The 19,944-nt window shown below is 35.0% G+C and overlaps 1 protein-coding gene across 2 annotated transcripts in view; it reads left to right on the top strand.

Annotated features, from left to right (window-relative positions):
- Nucleotides 1–19,944, top strand: part of RALGAPB (Ral GTPase activating protein non-catalytic beta subunit) — a 96,511-nt gene that overhangs the window by 40,111 nt on the left and 36,456 nt on the right. Inside the window, exons 10-19 of one of the 2 annotated variants that reach the window (XM_027867107.1) lie at nucleotides 3,129–3,330; nucleotides 6,363–6,530; nucleotides 7,733–7,847; nucleotides 8,628–8,775; nucleotides 11,434–11,498; nucleotides 12,567–12,693; nucleotides 14,407–14,528; nucleotides 16,373–16,555; nucleotides 17,577–17,728; nucleotides 18,874–19,061. In XM_027867107.1, the coding sequence (XP_027722908.1) occupies nucleotides 3,129–3,330; nucleotides 6,363–6,530; nucleotides 7,733–7,847; nucleotides 8,628–8,775; nucleotides 11,434–11,498; nucleotides 12,567–12,693; nucleotides 14,407–14,528; nucleotides 16,373–16,555; nucleotides 17,577–17,728; nucleotides 18,874–19,061 (1,470 nt within the window). Of the gene's footprint in view, nucleotides 1–3,128; nucleotides 3,331–6,362; nucleotides 6,531–7,732; nucleotides 7,848–8,627; nucleotides 8,776–11,433; nucleotides 11,499–12,566; nucleotides 12,694–14,394; nucleotides 14,529–16,372; nucleotides 16,556–17,576; nucleotides 17,729–18,873; nucleotides 19,062–19,944 lie in introns of both variants that reach the window. The other variant, XM_027867106.1, reaches the window with a different exon arrangement.

Genomic DNA, 19,944 nt, shown 5'->3' with positions numbered 1-19,944 from the left:
TTCATAGCTTCATTTTAAAATACAGTTTGCTGGAATGGTAATTTTATTTAATCTTACTCTTTGTGAAGAGTGATATTAAGGATTCAGCCATGATATCAATGTCTAGGTTTGCCATTACAAAATTAAAGCAGGTAGAGATAAAGACCTAGTCTGTTTGTTACCTTGCCCAGGGATAGTAGTGCTTTCTTTTTTAAAAGAATACGTTGAATATTTATAGTGCCTATATTCATGGATCTGCCAGAATTTCCTGATTACTTTACAAGAAAGCACTTTTTTTCTGGGATTAGGGGATGCAAGTCAGGTAAGGCTAATAAAATTAATAAAGAGTAGTTAATATTAACATTGCTCTGGAGAATGTTTATTTCAGAGAAAAAATTTTCCATTTTATTAACTATATCATGAGGTCATGCTTTCATCACATACCAGCAGAATATAACAAAGTATTACTATAACTTATTTCAAAATGAGGACCAATAATGTAAACAGTCAAAAAGCAAATTCTTTTTAGTTCAGAAAAAGTGTAAATGTAAAGAACTGTTCTCACAAATATAGGTAGATGAGATTAGGAGCACTTAAAATAGTAATTCCTAGTCATGCACAAACATTTTACAATTAAGGATTCTTTTTTCTGTTATTTGGCTTCAAATTAATGTTTTCTATAGCCTCTTAATTGAAGAGAAATTTAAAATTTCTAAGTTCATAATATTTTGCTTTATAAGAACAAATTTGAATGTTAAGGATTGCAAATAGTAGCATTTAATAAGTTTGTGGAAATTGTTCAGAAACAACTTTGAAAAGAAGACTTACCATCTGGGAATGACATTTTCTAGAATGAGCATTTACTTTTTATTCAGAGTTGTTCCAAACCACATTGACATTTAAAACAATTATTTGTTTTGTAGTCAGACTTGTCTTTAGAGACTATTTTTAGAATTTTTATCAAAGCATATTTTTGTTTTTCTTTTTTTCCAAAAGTTGATTTCAAACATTCTTTACTGTTGGCACTAGATTCCACAATCCTAGAGGATCTCGACTTCATTTCTCTGTGGTGTAGGGTTCTTGTGAGTTTTTTTAGTCTCTAAATAGTTTGTTCCTGTGTATCCATACTAATGATAATCTTTTACCAGAAGACATTTGTGCTAAAACCAGAATTAGATGTATGTTTAGCACAACTTTTTCTTTCTGGTTATGGTTTTTTTATGACAGAGTGAGACCAGCTTTCGTTCTTCACTAAAGAACCTTAGGATAACTTTTTCTTTTATATGCTTTAGACAGAATTGCCAGAGTATAGTGAAGACTGTAAAATAATTGAGGTATTGTAAGTAGGTGAAGAAATCAAAAGCTACTCAGAGTTTGTGGAGATAGAATAGGAAATTGGTCTCCAGGAACCACCATTTTCATCCATTTTGCAAGTACTGGCTGATCACAAAAGGATTCTACTACACAGCTTACCTCAGCTTTAAAATGCCTGTTCCTTTGACCTATTAGTTTTAGACTAAAATTATAGCATACTATACTTCATAAAAGTGACATTGAGCTGGGAAGGGTTAATGAATTAAAATTTTAATGCACTTTGATACGAGCAGATCAAAGCCTCAACTATTTGTAATTGTATAATTTTCTTCGTTCATTGTTTTGCATGATACAAAATCATAATTTTGGACCTGAATGCCAGTTTCCTATGTGTTTGAACTAGCTTGCTATATCATAAAGCTTTTAATCTAATTTTTTAAAAAGCTAAAAGCTTCTTAACTATAATAAAATTTCACCATCTTTAAAGTATTTTATAACTACTGCTGTCCTTTGATTTGTTTCCATTTATTTCTATTATCTTGCAGCATCTTTTATCCAAATTCTTCTTTCTTATAAATCTTGTAAGTAGGAACCAGTAGCTTTTCCTTAATTGCAATCATGTTTTTTATTTTGTTCATAATTCCATTTTTAATTTGGTTGTCATTGTCATTGTCTCTTGTAGCTTTTGCATTTGGGAAGGAAAATAATTTTTTCTGTTTTGAATGGGGAAGATTGTTGGCAAAAGCAAAAATTAATCTGCCTGAATCAATCCCATTATTTCTGTACACTAGTCTGGTCATGTCATGAATTCCAGGACTTTGCACTAACTGTGTTTTGGCTTTTTTGTTTTTTTTTTTTAAGCTTTAAGCTTATTTTTACAGACCTAGTGTTTTGATTTGTATGCATTCTGCATGTAGTGTTTTCTAAGTATATTATGCTAAATAGCTTATTCAGGACCAAAATGGCTCATGGGAAGTTGCATAAAGATTTATGCTTTGCTTACATATTCCATTAAATATCTCATATGCCAAATAATTTATATTATTTTGTAAAGATCTAAAACAGACATTTTGTAATGATTTTAATATAATATTAAATCAGATACTTTTTTGTTAAAAATAAAAGCAACTTTCAAAGGGCTTCTGTTTCAGTGACCTCCTTCCTTCCTCCCTGCCCCCCACAACAGTGAGCATGATAATATCTCTCTCGTTATTCATTTATATATCCAACTTCTTTTTTATACCCTAGCCTCAACTTAGATTTAGTTTTTACCTGTGATGTTTGAAATTCATATTCATTTTGCTTGGTTGGGAGAATATTTGGTTTATGCTTTATAGTCAGGTGAGGATTTTATTCCTCTCCCATCACCAGTACTGTCCTACTGTAGCCTGTATGGATTCTTACATTGAAGACTGCTAGTAGGAAAATAACAAGTTTTACTGGCTAATTTTCTCTGTCGCTTAAAAATACTTCCATAGGAAAAGAAATAGAAACTAAGAAATAAAAACACTTATTTTGCATCATATATCTATACACATGTATAGATATATGCATAATTTTAAGTGGACTAAATATGTTCCAGTTGAAAAATGTTTCTTGTAGTGTTTATGAAAATCTGTAGTGCCACTCTGATTTAACTGCTGTCCATTCTTAGAGAAGAATTCAAATAGCCCTTTATTCTTAAATTTACAAATAGTTGCTAAACAGAAGCATTATTGGATCCTATTTAAGTAGTTTTAAAAATAATTACCAAATTGGATCTTTGTGTCCAGGATCCCATGAGCCTATTTGGCATATTGACTAATACAATAAAGCCCTCCCTTTTCTCTCCTCAGCTTTAACGACACAAGCTAGTGTGGAGTTTCGCCGGAAAGGGTCACAAATGTCCACAGACACCATGGCTTCCAATCTCATGTTTGATGCAAGTGAATTTCCTGATAACTATGAAGCAGGAAGAGCTGAGGCTTGTGGGACACTATGTAGGATTTTTTGTAGCAAGAAGACTGGAGAAGAAATTCTGCCAGCTTATTTATCCAGGTCTAAGACTTTATTCTAGTTTTTCTATTATTACAGTTTGAGTTATAAAAAAGAAATGTATTATGATTCAGTAGATTGAACAAACAAGTAGACAGTGATCCGAAATAAAGGCCTCTAAATAATTGGCATATTTCTTTTTTGGGCCTTGGATTACTCTTCCCTTTAGAATTCCTTAGGAGCACTTATTTACCAGAGAGCATGTGGTTCCTTCCAGATTGAGGTACCTGGTCCTTTGAGATGGGTATTCTCCTTTTTAGATATGATCAGTAGAAACCTGTTTCCCTTCCTGAGCAGCTACTGTTCAGTACTTTACTGAGAGCCCTTGAACATATGACATTCCAGATATTGATACTGTATTTCAGAAGAGCATCTTATCCCTCATTCCTTATCTCCTGTGGAGAAAGGACTAAGTTCTGAGAGAAGCTAGTATGTATATACTCCCGAATGTCCCCATATCTGTTTTTTACACTGTAATTGAATGTAAGTACATGCTATATAATTGTGTGTCACTAGCCTTCTTCCATTTTCACTTAGGTCAACAGAACTTAATCATTATTATTTGCCCTTCACTTAGCTCATCTTCCTTCCCTTATTACCAGCAGGTCTTACTGCTTTCCACCTGGGCTTATGTCATTTTCTAAAGCCTTTATTCATTCTTTTAAAATTTATTAAAAACCTGCTGTGTGCATTTCACCGTGCTAGTTGTGGAGGGCATGTAAAGATAAATCAGACATAGTTCTTGCGCTTAGGTAGCTTATAGCCTAATGCTTTCCTAAATCCTAATCTGCTTTAGACCTTCCAAAAGGAAAGTTAACCTAGTATGGCCATGCAATCAGATAAACTGATTCTTGGTATGATCATGATTATCATCATCATCATTAGATGCATTAGAGTACCTCTTCGTATATGTGGTATTAGGTTATGCATGACATAAAGTGAATTATTAGAATAGTTCCTATTCTGGCTTGTTTAGGGGAAATTTATAAGATGGACCGAGACAGATAAAGAAAAATTTCAAAACTACTGCACGACATAGAGAGTTTTCATTCCATAACAGCAGAGGATTAAATACATCTATTAAAATCTACTAGTGCCTAATTTTGGCATGGAGGTGACCCTGGGTTTTCAAAGACTGTACTAATAGACTCCAAGCTTGAAAAGCTTCATGTATGGACCTAGTAATGGCTTATATCTGTTATTTGAAGACTATCCTAGATTAATTGGAAAGACTAGAAAGTCATAAGTTGTCCCACCCAGCAATTCTCATAGCTCAGTATAAGTTAACAGTATGTCATGGTAGCCAGAAAAAACAAAAACAAAAAAAAAAGGAACACTAATGTGATTTTGGGCTGAATCTAGAAGTGTAATAGCTATAACAGGGGAAATGATAATCCTATCATTATCCGGTTCTGACCACATCTAGAGTATTATTTTTAATTCTGGGTGACACGTTTTAAGAGGATATTGGTAAGCTGGAGAGCTGCATCCAGAGGAGAGTAGCACTTAGAATAGTGAAAGACTTTGAGATTATGCTATATGGAAAAAACTAGACATTTTAGCCAAGTCTAAAGAAGTTAAGATTTTTTGCTTGGAAAAGATTTGGTAAAAGGTAGGGGTATGATGGCTGTCTTTTAAATATTTGAAGGGCTGTCACATGGAAAGGGAATGAGATGATTCTGCTTAGCCCCAGAGGGTGAATTCAGAGCCATGCACAGACGTTTCAACAAGCATGGTTTTGGCCCTTTATAGAATTAAGGCTCTCCACAAGGGACATGGGACTAGCTTAGAAGGCAGCAAAGGTTGGAGGACCACTTGCCAGGTTTATTGTAGACGGAATTCTGGTTCAAGTACCAATTAGGCTAAATGGCTCCTGAGATCTTATCTAGCTCTGAGATTGTGTGATTCCACCGCCATCTTCTAACACTAACTGGATTGTAAATTAGTTAGTAAAGGGAATACCAACACTGATGGATCACAGATCTTAAAATAGAGTCACATGAGTTTTGTTTAAGCATGGTGAGGCAAAGAAGAAATTATTCTTCTAGTCATTCAGAAGTGTCTTCATGGAGAAAATGTAATTTTAATTTCTAGTATTAGAATGATTGAAAGAAGAATGCTGGGTGAATTAATACAAAGGAGCAAAAGGAGAAGATGCTTTTAGGTGTAATCTAAGAAACCCTGGCACAGATGAGATGGGAATCCCTTAGGGACCAGCATAATCTCACATGTCTAGTAGCAGGTTTTATATGCAAACATGAAGCTGTTTAAATAGCCTACTTCAGCTCTGTTGTTCCCTAAGAAGGGTTCTTAACCATTTTTGTGTCATGCATCGCTTTGGCAATATGGTGAAACTTCTGGACCCTCTTCTCAGAATGTTAAAGTAATTGAAGGAAATGCTAAATTTCTATTAGAGGTTAGTAAAATAAAGATGAGATTTTTTTTTTCTCATCCAAATTCAGACTCTTGAAATGTATTCATGGACTCCTTTGGGGTTGGTGTACCCTACAGGTTAGGAAACCCTCATCTGTAATTTCTCGTAACTTTTTCTTTTCTTCTGGAAATAGGAATATAGGGTTGAGTGGAAGTGTTTCCCCATTTGTCCTTTAAATATGAAAAAAAAAAGCAAATGCATTTTCTTATTAAAATAATGCTAAGATGAATGCTTACAGAGTGCTGAAAATTCTGCGACATATTTATCAGAAATAGGGTATTGTACAGAACTATTAAGTTTATTGATAGTCATTGGAACTGATTTTTGGTCATTTGGACTTTGGTAAAGCTTAACTTTGGAGGAGCCCTATGGGAAGGGATCAGCCAATATTTTATATTCATTAAAAACAGATAACTAACTGGCTTGTCACTTTGTGGTTTTAAATGGAAACTTTTGCTATAGTGAAAATATCTTTTAAAGATGGATATGCTCAAAGGTAGGAATGTACTTCTGATTGACTGCTGAAAATTAATATTATCTGATAATAATGAATGGAAGGTTGTAGCTTCATATATTTAAAATCTTTCTCTTGCTTTCCTAGATTTTACATGCTTTTAATTCAAGGTTTGCAGATAACTGATTATGTATGCCACCCTGTCTTGGCCAGCATTATTCTAAACTCACCTCATTTATTCTGCTGTGATCTGAAAGGGATTGATGTTGTGGTTCCTTACTTTATTTCAGCTCTTGAAACCATATTGCCTGATAGGTAAGTCACAATTTTTACATTGTTTTAGCAAGTAGGTTCTTTTTCAGTTAGATTTTGCCACTGTGCATGCTCTTTTCACTGCCTCATTGTCTGACCTGACTCACCTGCCAAGGCACTCGGTAGCTAAAAAGACTCCAATATCATCTGAAGGCTGTCAGTTGCCTAAATCTATTCTGTGCTTGAAGTCATTTTATGCTAGTTTTTTAATACCCTTTTGTTTTTTCATCATTTTCATTTCCAAATGTATGCCTCCTCCCCTTCTCTCCCTTGGCAATCCTTTATAACAAAGAAGAAAAAAGGCAGCTCAGCAAAACCAGCTTGTCAACTGAGTCTGACAGTATGTGGTGACACATTACACATCGATATTCTCTCTCTGTTGTCAGTGAACTGTTAAATCAGTTTGGACCTGTCCTGAAGATGTGGGAGAAAGTTAGGTCAGGTCTGCAGATGACAGAACAATGTGATGGAGTAGAGAGGTCACCAAATTTGGAATCAAAGGCCCTAAGTTTGTGTCCCAGTACTGCTACTTACTTTTATACTGGGTATGTCATGGAGCCTTATAGTCTCAATTTTTCTCATCAGTACAAATGTTGGGAGTTATAAAGTGTCTTTCAACTCTTACTCTCAATCTTGGGATTCTGATATTCCATACTTAGGAAAAGTCTTCATCTATTTTAAGTTTTTTCAGATAAAAACATTCTAGTATAGTTTAACAGTTATTAAGCATAGGAATTCACAAAACAACCCTAACCTCAGTAAAAATAGTCACTTATAAGGTAGAAAATAGAATTGTGAAGCAAAGGAAGGAAGGAAAAAAGCATTTAATAAGCACCTGTTATATGCCAGGCACTGTGTTAAGTGTTTTACAAATATTACCTCATTTAATCCTTACAACGACCATGGTAGGTGCTGTTCATTTCAGAATTACTATAAGCCATTTGTTTATTTTTTCTTTTAATTTTTTTAAACTATTAACAACCTGACAAATATCAACTAATAATAATATATCCCAATACAAAGAACAGAAAAAAAGATTGTTTATGAAACTATGAAGCTTTACTATGTACAACTTATTTTGTTTTTTAAAGTATATCATATGTTTAACGTGGTAGTTCCAGCACTGCCCTACTTGCTTCTTTTTGTCACCTCTGAACTTCTTTCTGCTCATCTTCTAAGCTATTTACTATTTTATCCATTTGCAGGGAACTCTCAAAATTCAAAACCTATGTAAACCCAACAGAGTTAAGAAGAGCCTCTATTAATATTCTACTTTCCTTGTTACCACTCCCTCATCATTTTGGCAATGTCAAATCTGAGGTAATATTTTGGGTTCCTTCTGTCCTCTTTCTTGTGTGCCAATTCAGGTCTAAGTAGTTTTTAAAAATGTGAATGGAAATTTTTTTTTCTCTGTATTCCAAGTGTCAGTGATTGACTTAATGATTTGTGGGTGGTATTCTCTTTTCTCAGACTGCCATCACAGCTTAACTGAACATTTACTCTTGTGATCAGATATAGCTTTACAGAGTGCTGAAAATTCTGCGACATATTTATCAGAAATAGGGTATTGTACAGAACTATTAAGTTTATTGATAGTCATTGGAACTGATTTTTGGTCATTTGGACTTTGGTAAAGCTTAACTTTGGAGAAGCCCTATGGGAAGGGATCAGCCAATATTTTATATTCATTAAAAACAGATAACTAACTGGCTTGTCAGTTTGTGGTTTTAAATGGAAGCTTTTGCTATAGTGAAAATATCTTTTAAAGATGGATATGCTTAAAGGTAGGAATGTACTTCTGATTGACTGCTGAAAATTAATATTATCTGATAATAATGAATGGAAGGTTGTAGCTTCATATATTTAAAATCTTTCTCTTGCTTTCCTAGATTTTACATGCTTTTAATTCAAGGTTTGCAGATAACTGATTATGTATGCCACCCTGTTTTCATGGCCCAGAAGAGGGCAAAGAGGCTGGAAGTGATAAGATTGGAAGCCATGGTTGCAGGCAGATCCTTTCTTCTCCCTCTAGAGCAGTTCTATTGCTTGAGTTCGTTATTCAGGATAGTTAATGTTCAATGTTATTTATTTTCTCTCTAGGTTGTTCTGGAAGGAAAGTTTAGTAATGACGACAGCTCTTCATATGATAAACCAATAACTTTTCTGTCACTGAAATTGAGGCTTGTGAATATACTAATAGGTGCCTTGCAAACTGAAACGGACCCCAACAACACTCAGATGATATTAGGTTTGTGTTCATATTTCTTATATAAGTTAAAATCTCAGGCAGTACTGACCATGGGCATGTCATAAAGGCAAGGCAAGGCTGGCTGATGTGACATAAGCTGAATGACAGCAGTAGTTACACTGATCCTATACTTAGGGCAGGTGGTAAGACTTAAACTGGAAGATTTGACTTCTATGTGAATTTAAATTCTACAAAATTTTATTAAACATTAACTATATTCAGAGTGTGAGGGAGGGTTGCATCATGGCTAGAGAGTTGGCTTTGGAGTTAGAAAGACCTAACTTTAAGTCCTACCTCTGACAAATACCAGTTGTGACACTATGTGACACTAAATGACAACATTTAGCCTTGTTGGGTATCTTCTCTTAAAACTACAAATTTAAGATAAATAGCTAATTTATGTGGTGGAACAAATAGTGTTGGAACAGTAGTGGTGGAACAAACTTCCACACTGTGTCTACTAAATTCCAGTACTACACCTCCAAAAATGTTTATAGTACTGTGCCAGAAGAAAGAAAAAGTTTAGAAAAGTCAGACATGGTGTGTGCCCTCTCCAAAGTTTGCAGTCTAGTAGAGGAAATATGCATATATACTTACTGTCTTACTATCTATCTGTTACTTGTGTAAGAGAGGTGCAAAAAGCATTTGGATCCAAGGAAGGGAAGCCCATTGATGGTGGGAGAGGGTTCATTAAGAAGACTTTTTGGAGCTGTGCTCTAAAAGATAGATAGGTTTCAACAGGCAAAGAAGGAAAGGGAGAATATTATGGCATAGGGAATAATGTGAACAAAGGCTCAATTGGGAAAATTCAAGGAAATAAATTTTGTAATCTGGCTAGAACACAGAGTACAGTTGTGGAGGGAAGTATGGTTGGAAAACAGGATTGGAAAGACTGAGTGGTAGCAAAATTGTGGAGGGCCTTAAATATAAGACTATGGAATTTGAAATTTATTTGGTAGGTAATAAGGTTTTAAACTAAAGTGTAACATGTCTAGATTGAGTCGTGAAAAAAAGACCATTCTGGCAGTAGCATGTGGGATGGATTAATTTAGGAGTGAGCAAGAATAGAAAGATCTGTAAGGAGGTTATGGTAATAGTTCAGGTGGGTAATAATGAAGTCTTCTTAGCACAGTATGACAGTGGAACTAGAGAAGAGGGGACAGAATTTAGAGATATTAGTGAGGTAGAATTGCTGGGACTTTGGGGATATGATAGAAATAAATGTAAGAGTCACTGAGAGTGCCAACGTTTAGAATATAGGAGACTTCAAGTGCCATTGACAAAAATAGATAAGGAGCTTTAAAAAATAGTGGTAGGCAGAGGAGGGAGGGGGAACTTCTCTTCATACGACCCCTACGCTCCTATTCATTCTGGCATGCTTTGGAATATTTTCTTGGTCAATTTTTGTTTTTTTCTCCCTCTGTGCTTTTTTACCTTTGTAATATAAAGATTGCTTCAGAACATTGTTTCTACTCCCTTGCAGCTGCCAACATTTCTTCATTGCTCTTGCCTATAGTCCAGTAGTTAGCCCTGGGGCCAAGGGGGAAGGGTAACACCCCAAATGGGTTCGACTCACCCCTAGAGTTGCGTACCATTCAGACCCTTGCTTTTGTAAGGATGGGTACATATGTCTCCAGAAGATGTTTTAAAGTTGAGCACTAGCTATGTTTTCTTTCTGGCCTCTCACTCTTGTAGCATTGTTAACAATAAGTTTATAGCCTCTATTCTTTCCCCTACCTCACATAACCCACCCAGTTTTAGTAGCTGCTTTCAGTCTTGCTGTTGGTATTATTTAGGAATTCATGAAAACATAGGACTTTTAGAATTGGAACCTCTATTGAATTAGTCCAAACATTTTCCCCCTATAACCTCCATTTACATCATCCCTATTGTAGTTACTTGGCCTTAGCATGAATACCTTCAGTGATGGGGAATTCACTACTTTATGAGGCTACTTATTTCATTGTAGAAGGCTAAAATGAGCCTTTCTGTAACTTCTTCCTGTTTTCTTGGGCTTACCATCTAAAGCCATAGAGAATAAGTCTAATCCCTTTTCTGCTTAACAACTCTTCAGGTAATATGGATCAATGTGGTATGGTAGAAAGAATACTGCACTTAAAGTCCATATTAAGATTGAGAAAGACCTATGCCCCCACCTTGAGCTTCAGACATGACGAAATAAGATAGAGTGACTTAAGTCACTTCTTAAAGTATTGGATCTCTGGTGGCATTTTGTCTCCAATTTTTATTGTATTATTGAAATGTTTAAAGGTAATGCTAAGTTTTCTTTTAAAAAAACTTCATTGCACATGACCTTAAAAATCATAAAGTGCCCTAATATTTTTGAACCTGATATTTATTTTGTTAATCTTAAATAAAATAAAACTTGAACCTTGAAATTCCCTTTATTTTCAGTGACTTAGAAAATACATGTGCTATTCTTGCTCTTTGATGTTGTCCTTTTTCCAGTTTTTCTAATAACAGTCAATCAAATTCTTAGTTTTTAAGAAATGGTTTTCATAATCCTCAGTGAAAAACAAAATTCATGTGTCTGTCACAGGTCTTGCTCAGTTTTCCCTAAATGATACTTTATCCATTTTGATATTAAAAAACTCTTGCCATGTATCCTACATAAAATACTTTCTTACTTTGTTATAGGTGCAATGTTAAATATTGTTCAGGATTCAGCACTTTTAGAAGCCATTGGCTGTCAGATGGAAATGGTAAGAAGCATTAATACCTTTCTGCCTGGAATCTTGTCAAAGAATTTAAGTTACTTCATAAAATGTGTTCTGTTGTGATTTTAAAGACACATTTGGACCTTTGAGAACTTCCTTTTCATTGGTTAAATAGAGGCTTACTTTTTTACTTTTGTTTTAAAGTCAGCCATTAGAAAATGTGATGCCTTTCAAGGAGGCTATTTTTATGACCTGAGTAATGGCTCACTGTGACATTGTTTTGCTAAGCTAATTACTGTAAATTCTTTTTTTGTTGTTTTGTTTTGTTTTGTTTTAGGCAGTTGGGGTTAAGTGACTTGCCCAGGGTCACATAGCTAGTTAAGTGTCAAGAGTTTGGTCTGAGGTCAGATTTGAACTCAGGTCCTCCTGACTTCAGGGCCGATGCTGTATCCACTGCGCCCCCTAGCTGCCCCTGTAAATTCTTTATAAATGAAATGTCATTCATAACATATCTCTTCACTACCACCAGTCTGGAAGCTGATCTTGGTCATGAAAACACTGGTGTTCTGGTGTTTATCATTGGTGATACATCTCTGTTCATTTGTTATTTAGGAACTTTGTTGGGGAGACTGATAGTAAAAAAAAAAAACCTTGCCTCACACTGAATCATTGATTTAGACCTGGACCTCAGATGTATCAAGTCATTGTACTCTTGGGGAAAGGGAGGTGCAGAGAAGTCCTGACTCACCTATGTCTTACCAGCTAATCAACGGCAGAGCCAGCATTTGAAACCCAGGATCTCTAGGTGTATATCTGGCACCACCTTAGTAAAAACAGGAAAGGGCTTGAACTGGCTGCTAAGAGTCAGTCCTGCCCTGCTTTCTTCCCTTTCCATTCCTTGCTCCCAATATATGAATCTATAAATAAGGTAAATGAGGTCTACTATGTTAGCAAGCAGCTTTTTGTTCCTGTTGTTAATAAAAATAGCCTACCTATGTAGATTATGTATATCTGATATTGAGTTTACCTGCTCATTCATATATTGCATTTCATTACCGCCAAATGTCAATGGTTATGGTATTTCTGTGTTTAAATCATCTTCAATTTGGCTAGAATGGTGAAGAAAACCTGAAAAGTCATAGTCGTACTAATAGTGGCATTAGTTCAGCGAGTGGAGGAAGCACAGAACCTACAACCCCAGACAGTGAAAGACCTGCCCAGGCTCTTCTAAGAGATTATGGTAAGTTGTGTATTTCTTTGAAATTTTAAAGCAGTTTAAGAATAATGTTTTGGGAAATTTTATCTAGTAATTTTTTGACTAATTTTTACATATTTGAAAATAACTGGAAGAACACTACTAGTCCTTCTCTAGATGTTAATCTGGGCTAAAAATGACTAAAGCATTTTGAATTCAGCTGCGTTGTTTTATATTCATTTCATATCACTTATATTTCTTTCAATTACTGTACCACTCTGAAAACATCCTCATATTTAAAACCACTTATGTACTACAGTATAAAGTTAGGAAATTATTTCATTCATTAATATAAAATGACACTTGCCAGTCACCTGCTCAGTAAAGCATTTTACTCAATACCTTGACTTAAGAGTATTGTTTTTGATGAGTTTTGTAACTTTGTGTGCCTTTAGGTATTTTATATAGAGAGACATTGTATTTACAAAGTGGACATTAATCCAAGGTTGAATTATTTACTTATGTGTGAATTTAGCATCTGTTTATTTTGAATTACACTAAAAGTGTTTCTGACCTAAACTCATTTCCCAATAAACTGACCTTGGGTATGCCATGTATAAAATCTTTATTATGAGTTATTCAAATGCACATTTGATTAATTATTGAATTCACTAATATGTGTTGTTTTAAAGATTTCTTACACTATTCACTTTATATATATGTATATATATAAAATATAGAATATATATATGTATATATATAAAACATAGAATATATATATGGGTTCTGGGTACCCTAGCAATCAATAAGGTAATGTTTAAGAGAATATAAATATGATTTTGATATTGAAGCAGTTTTTTTTTTTTTACTGTATATGTCCCAATAGGCATGTGTGAAGTGACTAGTCTGTTTCAGCATTTTGATGAACTGTTAGTAAGTTCTGCTTGTAATGTTGCAAAAGTTTCGCTAAGAAATCCAGATTTGTGTTAGTGTGCTGCATATATGTCTCTCTTTAATGACCATTCCTTTTTCTGTTGTCACACTGCCCTCTTCCCAATAGGATTGACAGGTATAATGTCCCACAAGTTTCATTTATGAATTCAGTTTCATAGTCTCCTAATTTTGCATTACCAAAATAGTGCTTTCTTTTACTTTTTAAATTGGCAGTCAAAACACAGGGGGTTGGGAATGTTAATTTTCTTACATTCAGGAATAGAGTTCTGAATAGTAAAATTTTAAAAATTAGTTAAGGGTGTTGCATGTATTATTTTCTGTGAGGGTTAAACCTTAAAGGCAATGGGTAATAGCTGCCAAGGGTGATTTCCACCATATATGGATGCACTAAAAACTTAGACGCCATAGTTCAGTACACAAAAGATCAAAAAAAATTTTTGCTTGAGAAGCCTATAACAATTTTTATTAAGCTTTTTAAAAATGGAACTAAGACCTGTTAGCTAATAATATTTTAAGATTCAAAGTTTTTCTAAAGACTGTTTAAATATCAAAATTCCACTTAGATCAACTTGATAGAGTTCTGCTTTGATGTTAGAAGCTGCTCGGATTCAAATAAATAACATGTTAGTGTGGTGTGCTGATTAATCAGCCTACATGTACATCGCTAAATTCATTGTCCAGGTGCTTGTTGTGGCTGCTTTGGTTTGTGCCTAAGGGAATGCTTTGCTTATTGTTACTAATGCTTAGTTGTTTTCCCTCCCTGTGGTATGTGGCATTGGGGTTATATCCTAGCTCTTAATACAGATACAGCTGCTGGACTCCTGATTCGCAGCATTCACCTTGTAACCCAAAGACTCAATTCTCAGTGGCGTCAGGACATGAGTATATCATTGGCTGCATTAGAGCTTCTTTCTGGACTGGCAAAGGTGAGGAAAGACTGTATAGCTTTAGCTTAGCATAGTTATATTTTAACTATCTGTTATATAATAATATGGATGATCAAGAGTTGGCTATATTTTTACGTAGACTATAATTAAAAGTGAATTAAAACAAACCTAAAAATAAAGTTTTATAAAAGGGAGCCTATAATATGTTTCTTATATTAGGACCAATGAAAACAATAAGATGGCATACATATATTTATATATCTTTATATATGTATATATGTATATATAGAGAACACTCATCAAATTTAATTCAGTTAATGCCTTTTATATACCTCGTATATGAGGTACTGTGGTTGAATCTGAGAATAGCAAGTTGAAAAATGACATGATCTTTGTTTTTAAGGAGCTAATAATCTAGTAGGAAGTATGAAATATATTCCCAAAAAATGACGTTGAAAATCTTCAAGAATATATAATTTTATCAGTGTGGATATTTCATCATTTCAGATGATATTTGTTGTTGTATCATTTCAGTCTTGTCCAACTCTTTGTGATCCCATTTGGGGTTTTCTTGGTAAAGATACTGGAGTGGTTTGCCATTTCTCTCTCCAGCTCATTTTACAGATGAAGAAATTGAGGCAAACAGGGTTAAGTTACTTGTTTAGAGTCACACAGCTAATAAGTGTCTGTGACCAGATTTGAACTCAGGAATATTAGTCTTCCTAACTCTAGGCCAGTCACAGTACTGTCCCACTGATGGTAAGCACTCTATAAATTAGTAGTCTTCCAGGATTTCTGTGGCCAAGAAATTCATCAACTTTTAGGAGATTTGATGATGTTCCTCTCCAGATTTAGCTCAGTAGTTCCTCGGTCAGCAGACATAAGCTCTGATAATAGTCCTTTAGACTAAACCTTTCTAAATTGTGGTCCTGCTAGTTTACTCTCTGCTGGTATAGCATTTGAGAGTATAGAGTCACCTCCACAGCACAACACGTCAAAATTTATTACAAGTATGATTTGCACAAGAAAGGACATAGTAGAATGACACATATGAGGAGGGAAGGATTACTTCTAGTTCAGGCAATCAGGGAAGCCATCATGGAGAAGGTATAGCACCTGAGCTGGAACTTGAAAGAAGAGAAATAGTTCACTAGGCAGAGATGGAGGAGTACATTCTAAACTAGTTTGGCTAGAGTATACAGCGAGTGAAGAGGAAAAATGAGAGAACTCTGGAAAGGTTTGCTCAAGCCAAATTTCAGAGCTTTAAATTCCAAGCTAAGGAATTTTGTTCTCTACAACAGTGGTGTCAAACTCAAATAGAAACAGATTTCTACAGCCGTATATTGACTTAGAAAACTTTACATTAACATTATCTATGTTGTATTGTATTTTAAATTTTGTTCAACATCTCCCAATTACTGTATATTTTAATTTGGTTAACTAATATCTCCAGTTTGACATCTCTGTTTTAGTCAGTAGGGTGGCTGTGCAGCGAGACTTGACACAGGGATGCATCCATACTGGGGGGTTTTAAACTGTCCATAGACCTCAGAAGTCCGGAGGAGTGTCTTAAAACAAAGACATGGCAGATTGAATTTGTGGCTACTTCTTCACATTGAGATACAAGAAGATGACATTTTAGGGAGTGGAGAAACAATTCTGAAAGATGTTTTATAGCCTGACATTCATGAAATGTATTACCACCACTTCTAGTATATATGTATTTTAGTGATATCTCAGACTTTTCTCCATCTTATATATGTAGAAAAACAAGGTATTCTAGAGTGCCTTACATATTTAATTGATACTCAATACAAGCTACTTGTCATAAATATGAAAGTGATATCAACTAATTATTACCTTCCTAACCTAAATGTCCTTAGGTGAAGGTGACAGTCGACTCAGCAGATCAAAAGAGAGCCATTAGCTCAGTGTGTAGTTACATTGTGTACCAGTGCAGTCGGCCAGCCCCGCTGCACTCCAGAGATCTTCACTCCATGATTGTTGCAGCTTTTCAGTGTCTTTGTGTCTGGCTGACAGAACACCCTGACATGCTTGATGAAAAGGTGAGAGTGCTAGGTTTGGATGCATGTTAAGTAGGAGAAATTCCTTATTTAAAATGTGACTTTCTCTATTTTAAAAATTGCTGTACTTAAGTATTTATTGGCTATCAGTGTAACTCTAATCCTGCTTGGTACATCTTGCCAGGTACAGTGTAGCCCGTAATTAGTTGGGATAAAGAAATGTTTTAATTAATGAGGCTATGTTAATATGTTGATATATGAGACCTTGGTTAAATTTGCACTCAGTTTATGAAAAACTCTAAAGTTTATTTTCAGAAAGATGGAAACCTCCTGTTTATATTAGCCAGTAGTCTGTATCAATGACAAATCATTTAAATCAGGTGAATTGCTACCTAGGTTGTGAAATCGGCGACAAAATGAATAGAGAACATTAAGCTAGCATCTGAACATTTTGGAATCGTGATGTGGTTCCTTCTTTTTTTTTTTTAAAGGGAAGAAGAACTAATCTAATGCTCTGTAGAGAGCAGCCACCCTGTTATTATGCAGTGTAAAAGGGGAAACACATGTTGGTTTAATAGTAGAATTTTTAGAATTCTTTCTGTTTAAAGATTTTTAAAGCATTTTATAAAAAGAAAGTGGCATAATAGAAAATATTTCCATTTTTTCCATGCCTTCTCCAAACTAAAGGTGCAAGAAATGGCTTGTATGTATAAGGAATAACTTAAGCTTCTCTTTCAATACCTTATCATTATCTTAACTATCCCATTACTAGCAGAATTTTTGGTATGCCCCTCACAACTTCATAGTTAAGAAATGTTAGAACAGGTTTGTATGACGGTCACAGTATTTTAAAAGAAGGTTTATACAAATATACCTACATAAAATATTTTCTGGCTGTACTCATCTTCTACCCTCACCCTAAACTCTACATAGTCGCAAAACATCATAATTGAATTGAATTTCTTTTCAGTAATCATCCATTCTCTGACCATCTAAGAAAAATGAACATTCGTATTTCATTTTTCTTGAAGAATTAAACAAGTCTTCTTTTCTTCACCTTTAGGATTGCTTAAAAGAGGTACTAGAGATTGTGGAATTGGGTATCTCAGGAAGCAAGTCCAGGAGTAGCGAACAAGAGGTCAAATACAAAGGAGATAAGGAGCCAAACCCTGCATCTATGAGGGTAAAGGATGCAGCTGAAGCTACCCTTACATGGTATGGAAGCTGTTAGTTAGGGATTATGATCCGATAGTTTGATAGTTATAAATTCTCTCATCCTCTCACTGGTTGTGAAATATTGTATGAAGTAGCTAACTGCTGTATGCTTTGTATTCTCCAGCTTGAAAATAAGCAAGATTTACAGTTTATTTCTACCTTGCAAGGTATATGCCATGTGCCATTGAACTATGAAATGAAAAATTCGGAGGCTGACAGATACATTGATTTTCCACTTTTTTGCTGAGCAATATAAGATCAATCTCCTTAAAACTAACTATTATAGTAGATAAAAGGAACTTTAAACTTAGGTGAAAGCTCAGCAAAAATAAGTCTTCACACTGAATAAATATTGTAATTGAATTAACTTTGAGAATCTAATAATAAAGGAAAGTCCATTAGAATCATAGATTTTAGATGTGTGGAAGGGACCCTGGAGATCACTTAGACCAACCTATTTTATTCTATAGAGGAGAAAACTGAGGCCAAGAGAAGTTTAGTAATTTGCTAAATTAGTGGTAGAATGGATACAAAAACTTGGGTCTCCTGATTTCTCTCTAGTCCAGTGTTCTTCCTATTCTATGCTTCTCATAAACTTGACATCACAAGTTTAAATCAATCATCAAGTTATTTTTTTTTTTTGTACCTCAGTGCTACTGTGCACTGAGTGGAGTAACAAGAAAACCGATTTAATTTCTGCTTTCCAGGAATTTAGTCTCTAGGGAAATACTGCTTACACAAAATAAACAGAATAATGTAAAACAATATATGATCAAGTGCCAAATTATGTGGCATAGACAATTCTGTTTTAACAGATAGTTATTCAAACCATAATATGCACAGGTGATTATGCTAAGTGCTATAAGGAATAGAAAGTAAACCATGGTCCCTTCCCTGAAGTTATTTATAGCCTAATACAGAATAAAATGCATATACAAATAACTATAATTCAAGGTGCAGTGTAGAAGTCATGAAAAGTGCTAACAAGAACTGCAAAAGTTCAGGGTAAACAGTGTTAAGGAGCTAATTAAAGTGAGGTCTAAGAATGACTACATGGAAATAGTATACTGATACTGATGACTAAAGTAGGCTAAAGGTACATCCTTTTGGGAATTGTTAACTGAACTCTCTTCTGTACCTTGCAGCATCATGCAGTTACTTGGTGCATTCCCTTCACCTAGTGGTCCTGCATCTTCTTGTAGCTTGGTGAATGAAACTACTTTGATTAAATGCTCCAGGCTGCCTACTGTAAACAGACACAGTTTTCGATACTTTGTCCTGGATAATAGTGTCATCCTTGCAATGCTGGAGCAACCCCTAGGGAATGAACAGAGTAAGTGGCTTTTATACTTCCTTAATGGGGATTTTTAAGGTATTCTGCCTTTAGAAGGATTATTTGGGGAAATGTGAGCATAGGTCCTGAAGATATTACAGAAGAGTCCTGGTATAAGAGAAAGGTGCTGGTCAGAAGAATGTGGACTTTGGGCAAGTTTTTGACAGGTACCACTAGCAACTTGCCAAATAGAACAGTTGAGGTATTATGGTACAGCAGAAAACACTTAAGTCATGGTATGAAGGAAAGAAGATAGAGAGTAAAGGCATCATTCCAATAACAAGCAGACCATTCATTTTGGATCCCTTTGAATCTTTGTAGGACCTGCTGGCAACCTCTCCAGAAATCGTGTACTGAAGAATACTGAGAGGAAGTAAAGAATGTACAAGTCCTTTATTGATCAGCCAGATCGTGTCCTTTCCTTCCTTTAAAACTGATCTCCCATGATTTTTCCCTGAGGAGTCAGAGCTTGATCCTTAAGTAAATTAAAATTTCATAAACTATCCATCATGCAACTCCTCCATTTTATTCAGTTCTGAGCCAACTCCCTGACAGATTTGTTTAGTCACATGATCTGAACAGTAATCCAAATCTCTCGGATCTTCTGTACCTTTCTGGATCTTCTGTATCAACTTGTATCTTCCTTCTATTCACTGATGGGAAGAGCCTGTTAGGATATTAGAAGATCAGTGAGGAAAGATTAGATCAGTGATGCCATTGAGCACAGTGTAAATGGTGATGGATCTACCACAGGCCTGCACAACCGGCTGCCCAAGGGCCACTTACAGCCCGGGCGCTTGCAGCACACCGAAGGATTTCCTCTACATACAAAGGATGTTTTCCTCTACTTTTTTCTGCAGGCCAATCGAAATCCTTTGGCATG

This window comes from Vombatus ursinus, unplaced genomic scaffold (assembly GCF_900497805.2).
Source record: "Vombatus ursinus unplaced genomic scaffold, bare-nosed wombat genome assembly UNPS02014785.1, whole genome shotgun sequence".
NCBI lineage: Eukaryota > Metazoa > Chordata > Mammalia > Diprotodontia > Vombatidae > Vombatus > Vombatus ursinus.
Note: the sequence above shows the minus strand (reverse complement) of the source record. Positions and strands in the feature narration are given on the sequence as shown.